Below are 11,644 nucleotides of genomic sequence, written 5' to 3'. Positions count from 1 at the left end.
TATCCCCAGGCCTGCTGGGAGAGCCAGATCTTGAGGGCTGCGCGGAAGGTCTGGGTCGTGGTGAGGGTGCGGATCTCCATGGGGAGCTCGTTCCATAGGGTCGGGGCAGCAACAGAAAAGGCTCTCCTCCGTGTGGTCGCCAGTCGACATTGACTGGCAGATGGAATTCGGAGGAGGCCCAGTCTGTGCGATCTGATTGGTCGATTTAGGGAGGTAATCGGCAGAAGGCGGTCTCTCAAGTACCTAGATCCACTACCATGGAGTGCTTTAAAGATGGTCATCATTATCCTGAAGCGCACCCGGAGACCAACAGGCAGCCAGTGCAGCTCGCGGAGGACAGGTGTAACGTGGGCGAACCGAGGTGCGCCCACTATCACTCGCGCGGCTGCATTTTGGACTAGCTGTAGTCGCCGGATGCACTTCAGGGGCAACCCCATGTAGAGCCCATTGCAGTATTCCAGTCTAGAGATCACAAGGGCTCGAGTGACTGTTGTGAGGGCCCCCCGATCTAGGTAGGGCCGCAACTGGCGGACCAGGCGAACCTGGGCAAATGCCCCCCTGGTCACAGCTGACAGCTGGTGGTCAAAAGTCAGCTGTGGATCCAGGAGGACTCCTAAGTTGCGGACCCTATCTGAGGGGTATAAAATTTGACCCCCCAGCCTAAGCGTTGGTGTATTAGCCAAATTATTGGGGGGGAAACACAACAGCCACTCGGTCTTATCCGGGTTGAGCACCAGTTTGTTAGCACTCATCCAGTCCTTAACGGCCTCCAGACCCCGGTTCATCACGTCCACCGCTTCATTGAGTTGGCACGGGGCGGACAGATACAATTGTGTATCGTCCGCATATTGATGGTATTTTATCCCGTGCCTCCGAATGATCTCGCCCAGCGGTTTCATGTATATGTTAAATAGTAGGGGGGATAGGACCGAACCCTGAGGTACTCCACATGTTAGGGGCCTCAGGGACGATCTCTGCCCCCCCACTAACACCGACTGCGACCTGTCCGAGAGGTAAGAGGAGAACCACCGCAAAACAGTGCCTCCCACTCCCACCTCCCGCAGTCGTCGCAGAAGGATACCATGGTCGATGGTATCGAAAGCCGCTGAGAGGTCAAGGAGAACCAGGATGGACGCATAGCCTCCATCTCTGGCCCTCCAGAGATCATCGGTCAATGCGACCAAAGCGGTTTCTGTGCTGTAACCAGGTCTGAAGCCGGACTGGAAGGGGTCAAGATAGCTAGCTTCCTCCAAGGCCCGTCGAAGCTGAAAGGCCACCACTTTCTCAACAACCTTCCCGATAAAGGGAAGGTTGGAGACAGGACGAAAGTTGTTTAAGATGGCTGGATCTAACGATGGTTTCTTTAGGAGGGGTCTCACCACCGCCGTTTTGAGTACGGCGGGGAAGTGCCCCTCCCGAAGAGAGGCGGTGACAACCGCCTGGATCCAGCCATGTGTCACCTCCCTGCTGTTAGCCACCAGCCAGGAGGGACACGGGTCCAGAATACAAGTGGAGGCACTTACAGCTCGGATGGCCTTGTCCACATCCCCAGAGGCAACTTCCTGGAACTCAACCCAGAACTGATGTGGCAAATGATCCTCCTGTGTCTCAGCTGGATCTACTGCGGTGGAGTCCAAGTCCGATCGCAACCGAGCTACTTTGTCCGCCAAGAATTGAGCATAATCCTCAGCCCTACCCTGCAAGGGGTCTCCCGCATCCCTCCTATTAAGGAGGGAGCGGGTTATCCTGAACAGGGCGGCTGGGCGTGACTCGGCGGACGCAACCAAGGAAGAAATATATGATCTTTTTGCAGTTCTTAATGCTCGGACATAGTCCTTGGTGCAGGTAGTTAAGAGTGCTCGGTTTACCTCGGACCTATCGGACCTCCACTGGTGCTCTAGGCATCTCCTCCGGCGTTTCTTCTCCCGGAGTTCCTCGGTAAACCAGGGAGCTCTCCGGGATCCACTGACCCGGAGGGGCCGTAGTGGCGCAATCCGGTCGAGAGACTCCGACGCCGCCGAGTACCAGGCGGCAGCCAGAGTCTCCGCCGAACTGTGGGCGAGGGTATCAGGAATAACCCCAAGCTCCGTCTGGAACCTCAAAGGGTCCATAAGTCGCCTGGGGCGGAACCACCTGGTCGGTTCCTCCTCCCTACGGTGGGGGTTTGGCCTCCGGAAGTCAAGCCTCAGTAGGCAATGGTCTGACCACGACAGGGGTATGATCTCATTACCCCTCAGACCAAGATCACACATCCACTGCTCCGAGAGGAATACGAGGTCGAGCATGTGACCCGCTGCATGGGTTGGGCCCCGAATTACTTGGGTCAAGCCCATGGCCGTCATGGAGGCCATGAACTCCTGCGCCCCATCAGAGCGTTCACCGAGCGATGGCAAGTTGAAATCCCCCAGAACTATAAGCCTGGGGAACTCAACTGCCAGCTCGGCTACTGACTCGAGGAGCGAGGGGAGGGATGCTGCAACGCAGTTGGGAGGCAGGTACGTTAGCAGCAAACCCACTTGACCCTTGAGGTCCAACTTTATCAGCAGAGACTCACACCCGACAAGCTCCGGAGCAGGGACCCTACGAGGTAACAGAGACTCCCGGATTACAATAGCCACACCGCCACCCCTTCCCTGGGCTCTCGGCTGATGAAGCACCTGAAATCCCTCTGGGCACATCTCTACAAGGGGGACTCCTCCTTCTGTGCCCAGCCAGGTTTCAGTAATACATGCCAGGTCTGCCCTCTCGTCAACAATTAAGTCCCGGACGAGGGGAGCTTTGTGAACAACAGACCTGGCATTTAGCGACAACAGCCTGAGACCAGGGTCCTGACTACTCGCGCCATCTGGTCTTGGAGTGGGACTCCTAGGGCCGGAAGGAGGGATCTCTGCAATGTAGCGAACCCTCCTTCCCCGGTAATGGCCAGCCCTAAGGTCCCCGCCGTATCTGCCTCTCCCTGTCACGACCGCTATGCTCCGACCCACTCCCATGTCCATGGTCCCCCCAACCACCCCGGTTCCTCCCGCCTTCCCCAGCAGGTCCTCCGAGTCAAACTTGTTTGAAATTGCTAAATTGTACTGCTAATTTATTGATAGCTTACTTGTACTGCTACTTTTAATTAGGAATGTGTAGCGCTTTAGGTTCAGTTCCAATAAGGTGCTTTGGAGTAAACAAAAACATTGAATAAAGGATTGAACATTGAATAAAGGATTTTCTGCAACTCTTTAACACATGTATGTTTCCTTTGCAGCTTCCCATGAGCCTACATATGGCTGCTTTAAAGAATTGTGGATGCATACAGTACTTAATTCATATGTCTGTGTACTCTGAAGATTAGAGTTACAGATATTCTTAGTGTTTGAAAAAGGCAGAAATGAAAATAGAAAATATTGAAAAGCTGTAAGGAGAAAGAAATATAAGCCTAAGGTTATATTTATCTCCAACATTGGAAGATTAAAATAGAGCAGGTAATTTAAGTAATATGGTGAAACTGTCATGCCTTCCTCAGAGATAAAAGAGAGACTAAAATTGGTGCTCCTCTGCAAACAAAAGATTTCCAATGCATAAGTTGAGACTGCAATTTCCCATAGGTGATTTAGGACTGTCTGATTACAGTTGAGCAGAGTCTGTACAGAGCAAAGTACTGTGGATGTCAGAATGTCATGTGACATAATGAGAACTGTATGCCTGATTTCCTAGTTCATTAAGAGGAGTGGGTTGCTTCATAGCCATCTAACTGAAATCAATGATTTTTCAGGTGTAATGACATCATCGCACACAGGATGCAAATTGTGTCATTTTTATCACTCACAACATATTACACATGATGCACAGTACATCATTTCCATCATGTATTCTCCCATGCATCCTCTGACCCCAGCCTGTGGGAACCAATAGGATGTTTTTAGGTGTACAGTGTCTCTCCACATTCATTGTAGAAAAGGAAGCTGAAGCGTGAACTCCAAATCTCCATGTTTATATTCCAAGTGCAATTTTTCATGGGAAAATACTTTGACTAGATCATAATATCACATTAAAAGAAAAGCAAACTCTATTTAAAGAGTTTGGAAAGTAATGCCCTATAATGAGTCAAAGCTCTAAAAAAATACATATTTGGATTAGATGTGACTGCTGTATTGGTATCTGCTGTGATGTGGACCACTGCAACAGGACGTCATGCTATTGCAGGAGCACAGATTAACCACTAGCTTCCAGTATTTTAAATTGGGTTTTATCACCATACAAAACCAATTCGCAAAACAGAAATGGTGTAAAACGAGAATAAGTTTAAAAGAAAATCTTTTGTACACTAAATGTATTTTAAGCTATAGTAGCATTGCACTTGTTCACTAGTAATGGGATTTTGTTTCTGTGGGATTGCAACAGATAAACTAGATTAGCTCATATGTCCATTATAGCCTATTAATAATTCCATACTAGAGTAATCCCATACTAGAGCCTCCAGTTGGCTTGGGAAAGAAAGGCATTGTCAGATCAAAACACTGGAGGACACCGTGTTGGTGAAAGCTAGCGTGTGCCATTACAACTCTCTACATCAGTGTTTCCTAACTTTAGTAATTTGAAGGGGTGTTAACTTCAACTCCTGGAATTCCACACTGGCTGGGGAACTCCAGGAGTTGAAATCCCCACTTGTTCAAGTTGCCAAGTTTGAAAAACAAATGGTGTTCATCTATCATAGGCCTTGAAAGAAAATTTTGGGAAGATGGCTGCTTATTTTGGTAACACAGTTTTCACTTTTAAAAAGAGAATTGTGAGATACAAGAGGCACACTTTTGTGAGAAAGCTTGATAGCAAAAAAAGTATCCTGAATCTTGCTCTAGTCTAGAGATACATTCCATTTATGAGGTAATCTGACTCCTCAGATGTAGTAGGTCGCGCTTTCTTTAATTTCTGCCGGGCTAACCGCAAACGGCAAGTGACCATGAGTAGCAGCAAAGCAGTGATGGCTAACCCCAAAGCCAGTGGAAGTACAGCACCTAAAAAGAGTGAGAAGCAGAATGTACTAAGTAGGCAGTCAATTCATAGATAAGACAGGAGCATCATATTAGCCAAATAAATAATTTACATTCCTGAGGATTTCCCAAAGCTGAACCACTTAACTGGAGATGAGAATATCTGCTCTATCAGGACATAGTCATGAGGGTGGCATAATATGACATTTCAACAGTTCATATACTGTGGATGATGCCTTTTGCTTCATGATGATTCACTTTTGTATATTTCTGTGTCTTGACACAGAATAAATCAGTTGAAAAAAACCCCACATCTTTACCTGTTTCTGGGACTGGAAGGCTCTTTTCAATCTGAGTGCTCTTTAAGCTCACAATATCATTGTCATTCTTATCTGTGTCTTTCCCTGAGATTCTAGAATCTGTAAAAACAAAACAATGCATCACCAATATATATTTCAGTAGCCGACGGGCTTCAATCATGTCACGTGACATATCACAATGTTTTTGGCCTTTGCAGAGCAGGGGTGGGCATGGCCTGCCTGTGACATATCTAGCCCATGTTTGACACCTTTTGAGTAGCAGATAAATTACATCACAACATTCAAGAACTATGTCTTACGTTAGATAATGTAATAAAACTAGTTTCTTTATAGCTTGTAAAGAAATAACTATATTGCCAAAAGTATTCGCTCACCTGCCTTTACTCGCATATGAACTTACTGTAAGTAACATCCCATTCCAAATCCATAGGGTTCAATATGACGTCGGTCCACCCTTTGCAGCTATAATAGCGTCAACTCTTCTGGGAAGGCTGTCCATATGGTATAGGAGTGTGTTTATGGGAATTTTTGACCATTCTTCCAGAAGCGCGTTTGTGAGGTAACACACTGATGTTGGACGAGTTTACGTGGCCTACCACTTGTTCTTATAATACAGCTGACAGTTGACTGTGGAATATATAGGAGCAAGGAAATTTCACGACTGGATTTGTTGCACAGATGGCATCCTATCATAGTTCCACTCTGGAATTCACTGAGCTCCTGAGAGAGACCCATTCTTTCACAAATGTTTGTAAAAACAGTCTGCATGCCTAGGTACTTGATTTTATACACCTGTGGCCATGGAAGTGATTGGAACACCTGAGTCTGATTATTTGGATGGGTGAGCGAATACTTTTGGCAATATAGTGTATCTTTTATTTGTGGACTATCATATTTGTACTCTGAGACCCTCTTCTAGCTGAGATTTTAACATAACTAGGTAAATGATCCTTTTTTTATGACCCAATTGACTGGATCATGGTGCTTTTACGTAACTTGACTTGCTTGGGGCTTCATTTGATGTGAATTATTTATTGGGAAGTTACCTAATGCTCACTTCTGAGAGTAAGATGTCACCAACATGAAAAAGGCAGAGTTAGGTGTGAGGTAAGAACCTTTTCTGATTGTCTATTGTAGCAGTGACTCTGGATGCACCACTTTAAAAAAAAAACTTTTAAAAAGGGGGGATGTAAAATAACTGGTAAGGTATGGCATAGTATCTTCTTTAACAGTGGTTGAAAGGAATTGTTTTTTTTAAAAAAAGATGGCTATTGAGAGATGGACACTGAAAACTTAGAATAAATTGTGCCAACACAACAAAGTTGAAACAGTTAACATGGGAAAAAATAGTTGGTTGTTCTTAAGAACATAGCCACAAAAGCAGAGACTTAGTTTTACTATATGCAGCTGAGCTCCCACCACATATGTTTGTTTAGGTACTGTTCACTAAATAAGCCATAGTTTACATATTCAGCCCTAAAGCAATTATTATATTATAATTTAGCCCAGAACAACTATCTTGATTATGAGTGTTTTGGTAGGGAGCCTTCAAAGTGACACTTTCAAAATGAACAGAGTATAGCACAATTTAGTTTAGTCAGTAAACTTGACCAATAAGCTTGAAGAAGTAGTTCTACCTAAGAATGATGGCTGACTGCTCTACAAATTCTTTTTCTGTTCTTAGAATTTGAAAATTGGAAATATTGAAAAATGTTCACCTTACAGTCTAGACAAAGTAAATGACAGGGGCCCAGAGAGTGAGATGACCATTTTCAAACTAGTAATGTTAAATGATAATTTTTTTTTATTTGGCAAATACTGCCAAGCCCACCTAGATAAAGTTTAAAAAAATCAGTATTTGATGCCATTCTAATATTTACATGCTATGCAAATCTATCCATTACCATGATAGATTTTATGACAGACAGATCTGCACTTTAGCAGACTGCAATGGTATTATATTCTTAAGCTTTCTGTCAAATCTTTCTCCATCAATAGAAGGATTGCTAAAATACAACTGGGATTCCAATTGGACTACAAAGCAAAGTGTTATGTTATGCTATGTTATGTTGTGCCACTTCCCTACCCCAGGTGACTGATTATTACCATGAACTTTTACACATTCAGCAAGACAGTCAGATTCTTGAAGAAAGTTGTTTTCATTGCCTTTGCAACCACCATAGATGAAATGCATGCAAGTGCCTGAAAAAGCATCAAAATGCCAGCGAGGGAGGTGTTTGTTGCATGAGCCAGTGGCTAGGGGGAGCAAACACTGCTCTGTAATTATAAGAGGAAAAATAGATTAAATCCTTGCAACTATCCTTAACATATGAAAATCAGACAGCAGTTAGGTTTTATAATATACTAGCTGATAACTCAGCATTGCCCAGGTATTTATTTATAGGGGGGAAATGTCCAGACCAAATGTAATTTCTAATGTTGGATTTTCCCCCTTATCAGAGGGAACCCCGTTGTGGACTACTGTGAAGCCATTACCATGGCAATGCCATTGCGCTGTACAGTAGAATCCAGTATGGCAGTACAACAAGTTGTATCTTAACAGAACACACACCCTGAAGGGTGTTAGGGATGTCTTATCCCCACAGTATTTGTTTCCAGAGAGTAGGTCATCTGTGTACCAAGTTTGGTTGAAATTGCTTCAGGTGTTCCACAGTTATGCTGCAACATACACACACAGATGTTTATATACATATATATAATTTGGAATACATTACCATAATTTAAACAAAGACTATAACAAAATACAGAATCTTGTCCTTGTCCCTTTTGTTGACCTGAAAAGAATCTTTCCAGCCACAGTTCCCAAATGCAGCCATTTAAGTATGTTGTCTTCCCCCTCTGAATTTAACAGAATCCAACACCTGGAAGTGTCTATCTATTTCTACCCACTTCATTCACTGTTCTTCATATTAAAGAAGTTGCTTCCCTATATAAGGCATTCATCCCTTGCATATTCCAGTCAATTAATCCCGAGGCAGTCTTACCCTGGAAGCACATCAGGAAGGGTGAGGTGATGGCACTTTGTTCATAAGTAGTCTAATGACAGAATGTCCCTGCGGTTCTCCCTTGAGTGAAGGGGAGTTTGAATACATGATAGAACATTATGCATGTGTCGCATGTCATTATGTGCTATTACTATTCCATAATAGTAGTTTATCTTCAAATATAACAACCTAGGGAGATTACAAATAGTCCTCAATTTACCACCACAATTGAGCCCAAAATTTCTGTTGCAGTTGTTAGTTAAGTTAGTAACATGGTTGTTAAGTGAATCTTGCTTCTCTACTGACTCCGCTTGTCAAAAGGTCACAAAAGCATGACCCTGAGACACTGGTTCTGTCATAAATATGAATCAGTTGCCAAGCATCTGAATTTTGATCACATGACCATAGGGATGCTGCAACATTCATAAATGTGAAAAATGGACACGAGTCATTTTTTTCAGTGCCATTGTAACTTCGAACAATCACTAAATGAATTGCTGTAATTCAAGGACTACCTCTACTGATTCCATCCAAGAAGTAGTATACTATTAGTAGAAAATATTTCTGCTCGTACTAAATGAAGCCTCTCATTTTCAGACATTCCATCCTGTGTTCTCTCATGCAATATTGCTCAATCTCAATTTTAATTTTCAGGAGCAGCTTTGCAGGGGCAAAAGGGTTGCAATGAGTGGGAGGAAACCGCATAAGCACACGAAAGCATGCTCCAATACTACAAGAATAGCACTGAATACAGCTATTCTATTTTGTTTTTCACAGTCTGCACAAAATATATAGGGGAAAGCACTGATTAATTCAATGCTGGTGTTTTTTTGAGGTACATGTATAAATTATGATTTATCTTCCGTCCATCTCTACCCAACCTTGATTGTATACATAAGTATTACTCATCAAATTTTAGAAATTACCTGTTTTCTCAAAGCTGTAGCTGAAGTAATTGTATGCATTTCTTTAACAGATTTCTATAGTTAACTCAAGGAACAAATGTGAAAATTAAACCTTAAAATTTTTTGAGGGTCAGCTTATCCACAAGTGGCACATTTTTCATGACATTTTGGTTAAAAATTTAAGGGTCAGTGGATAGGCTTATACGACTATATACAATAATTCCACATTTGAGCAAAAATAACTAAACTTTGTAAGTAAACCTATTTACTAATGTACTACTTTAATACAAAATGCATTAATATACATATTCATACATCATATGAATGCTTAGACTGCAGTGCCTGCGGGACTATAATATCATTTTTCCAATCCATAGGATATAGAAAAAAAAACAATTTAGTCAAAATATAAAGATGGAGGTGGTCAATTGAGTAACAACAGATCCCACCTCCCCACCCCATTCTACCCCACCCACCCCGCTCCCCACATGCCCTTAGATTTCAATCTTTGATTTTAATTTATTTGTGTTTTAATGTAGGTATATTTTTATGACTGAAATCCAACCAAAGTTACCTCACAGTAAGACAATACATTTTATAAATCAACCAACCAACCAACCAACCAATCAATCAATCAATCATATTGTTAATCTTACCTGGTACAAACCCTGTAACTTGTTTCTTTGGTCCCTGAGAGGGTGAGTGTTTGATTTTCTCTGCTTCAAATACTTGAGTGCTTAGTGTACTTGTCTGGGTGATTTCAAATGTAAGGTCTTTATTGGCTTTTTTCATAAATTCAACTGAATTTTGTTGAATAGTGTCTATGTGAGTTATTGCACTCTGCCCTGAATTATCTGAGTGTAAAAAGAAAACACAAGAACATAAGGAAAGCCCAATTGCATTAGGCCAAAGTTCAACTTAATTCATTGTTTAGCTTCTCATAGTGATCAACCAGATACCACTGAGGTGAGACAAAGTAAATGAAAGTCACATGTCATTTTGTGATGGGCTATCTTCAGTTTCTCACTCACTCAAAGTATACTTTCACCCCTTCCTGCTCAAAAATCTAGTCCATACACCTGCCACAATTTTTTTTCTTTTGTAGACTCAAAGTGCCTGGACTGTAATATAGCCAATTGCTAGAGGATAGCATAGTGATAGTCAAAACCCCAGATCTTTGCTGGCATCTATTGGCCAATTGGAAACTTGCAGCCTAAGTATGGTACCTATACACCACACAATTAGCCTTGCTGAAAACATGGGGCAAGGAAAGAGCAAGGGAGACAGGTGAAGTGTCCTGTGCTTGTGGGACCCAAGCAGTGGTGGGTTGCAGGGAGTACACTCTGGTACAAGCATACTGGAGCCTGCCTGGAGCACCAGATATCGTTCTGGTACGGTGCTCCGGAGGGCCCACCCGCCCGCCCGAGCTCCTTACCGGTCTTTTAAGTCTTTGGCGCTTCCGCGCACAACACATACAGTGCCTGCACGATGCTCCACTGAGCAGCTGGAGCATCGCGGAGGCATTAAGATGCATCTGTGCGCTGCATGCATGTGCACACGTGCTACACCCATCCATGTGGACCTGCCGGGCCCATTCCAACCATACCAGTTGGAACGGGATCCGGAACCCACTACTGGACCCAAGGCAACTCTATTCTTTTTAAGCCACTGATATGTCTAGACAACCGTTTCTCAATCTTTGTCAACTTGAAGATTTATGGACTTCAACTCCCACAATTCCCCAACCAGCATGGATGGAGAATTCTGAGAGCTGAAGTCAATACATCTTCAAGCTGCTAAGGTTGAGAAATACTGCCTAGAAACAATAAATACCGATATTAGTGTGCAAATGATAGCATTTTAAAGAAGGAAATGTTGCTTAACTGGGTTTTTGTTTCTCCTATGTGTTTTCTTTTCTTTTCAAATATTAAAAGATACTGCTAGTCTGTATGCCACCAATGGAGCAACTGTGTGCTTGCTTTTGTTTGTTTTGTTTGTTTGTTTTATTGGTTTTGTATGCCGCCCACTCCCGAAGGACACCGGGTGGCTTACAATAAAACAGGGAGAGGGGATAAATAAAACAGTACAAGACAATACAACAATTTAATACAGCAACATTCACAATTGAAGTCGGGCCGGATACTTCAACAGCCCCCAGCCTGCCGCAACAGCCAGGACTTAGTAGCTTTATGGAAGGCCGGGAGGGTAGTAAGGGTCCGGATCTCCACGGGGAGCTCGTTCCAGAGGGCCGGAGCAGCAAAGGAGAAGGCCCTCCCCTGGGGGGTCGCCAGCCGACATTGGCTGGCAGATGGAATCCGGAGAAGGCCAAGCCTGTGCAATCAAATCGGTCTTTGGGAGGTAATTGGCAGGAGGTGGTCTCTCAGGTACCCAAGTCCGATGCCATGCAGGGCTTTATAAGTAACAACTAGCACCTTGAAGCA

At 43.6% G+C, this 11,644-nt stretch overlaps 1 protein-coding gene across 2 annotated transcripts in view; it reads right to left on the bottom strand.

The window, feature by feature from the left end:
* Nucleotides 1-3,960: 3,960 nt before the first annotated feature.
* Nucleotides 3,961-11,644, bottom strand: part of LRP11 (LDL receptor related protein 11) — a 29,831-nt gene continuing 22,147 nt past the window's right edge. Inside the window, exons 5-8 of one of the 2 annotated variants that reach the window (XM_014062555.2) lie at nt 9,860-10,057; nt 7,400-7,570; nt 5,294-5,392; nt 3,961-4,997 (exon numbers count right to left, since the gene is read on the bottom strand). In XM_014062555.2, coding sequence (XP_013918030.1) covers nt 4,843-4,997; nt 5,294-5,392; nt 7,400-7,570; nt 9,860-10,057 — 623 coding nt within the window. In that variant the 3' untranslated portion in view covers nt 3,961-4,842. Of the gene's footprint in view, nt 4,998-5,293; nt 5,393-7,379; nt 7,571-9,859; nt 10,058-11,644 lie in introns of both variants that reach the window. The other variant, XM_014062556.2, reaches the window with a different exon arrangement.

Source organism: Thamnophis sirtalis, unplaced genomic scaffold, assembly GCF_051295495.1.
Source record: "Thamnophis sirtalis isolate CommonGarterSnake01/CBP01778 unplaced genomic scaffold, rThaSir2_p1.2 scaffold_6, whole genome shotgun sequence".
Taxonomy (NCBI): domain Eukaryota; kingdom Metazoa; phylum Chordata; class Lepidosauria; order Squamata; family Natricidae; genus Thamnophis; species Thamnophis sirtalis.
This window is presented reverse-complemented; position numbering and strand designations above follow the sequence as displayed.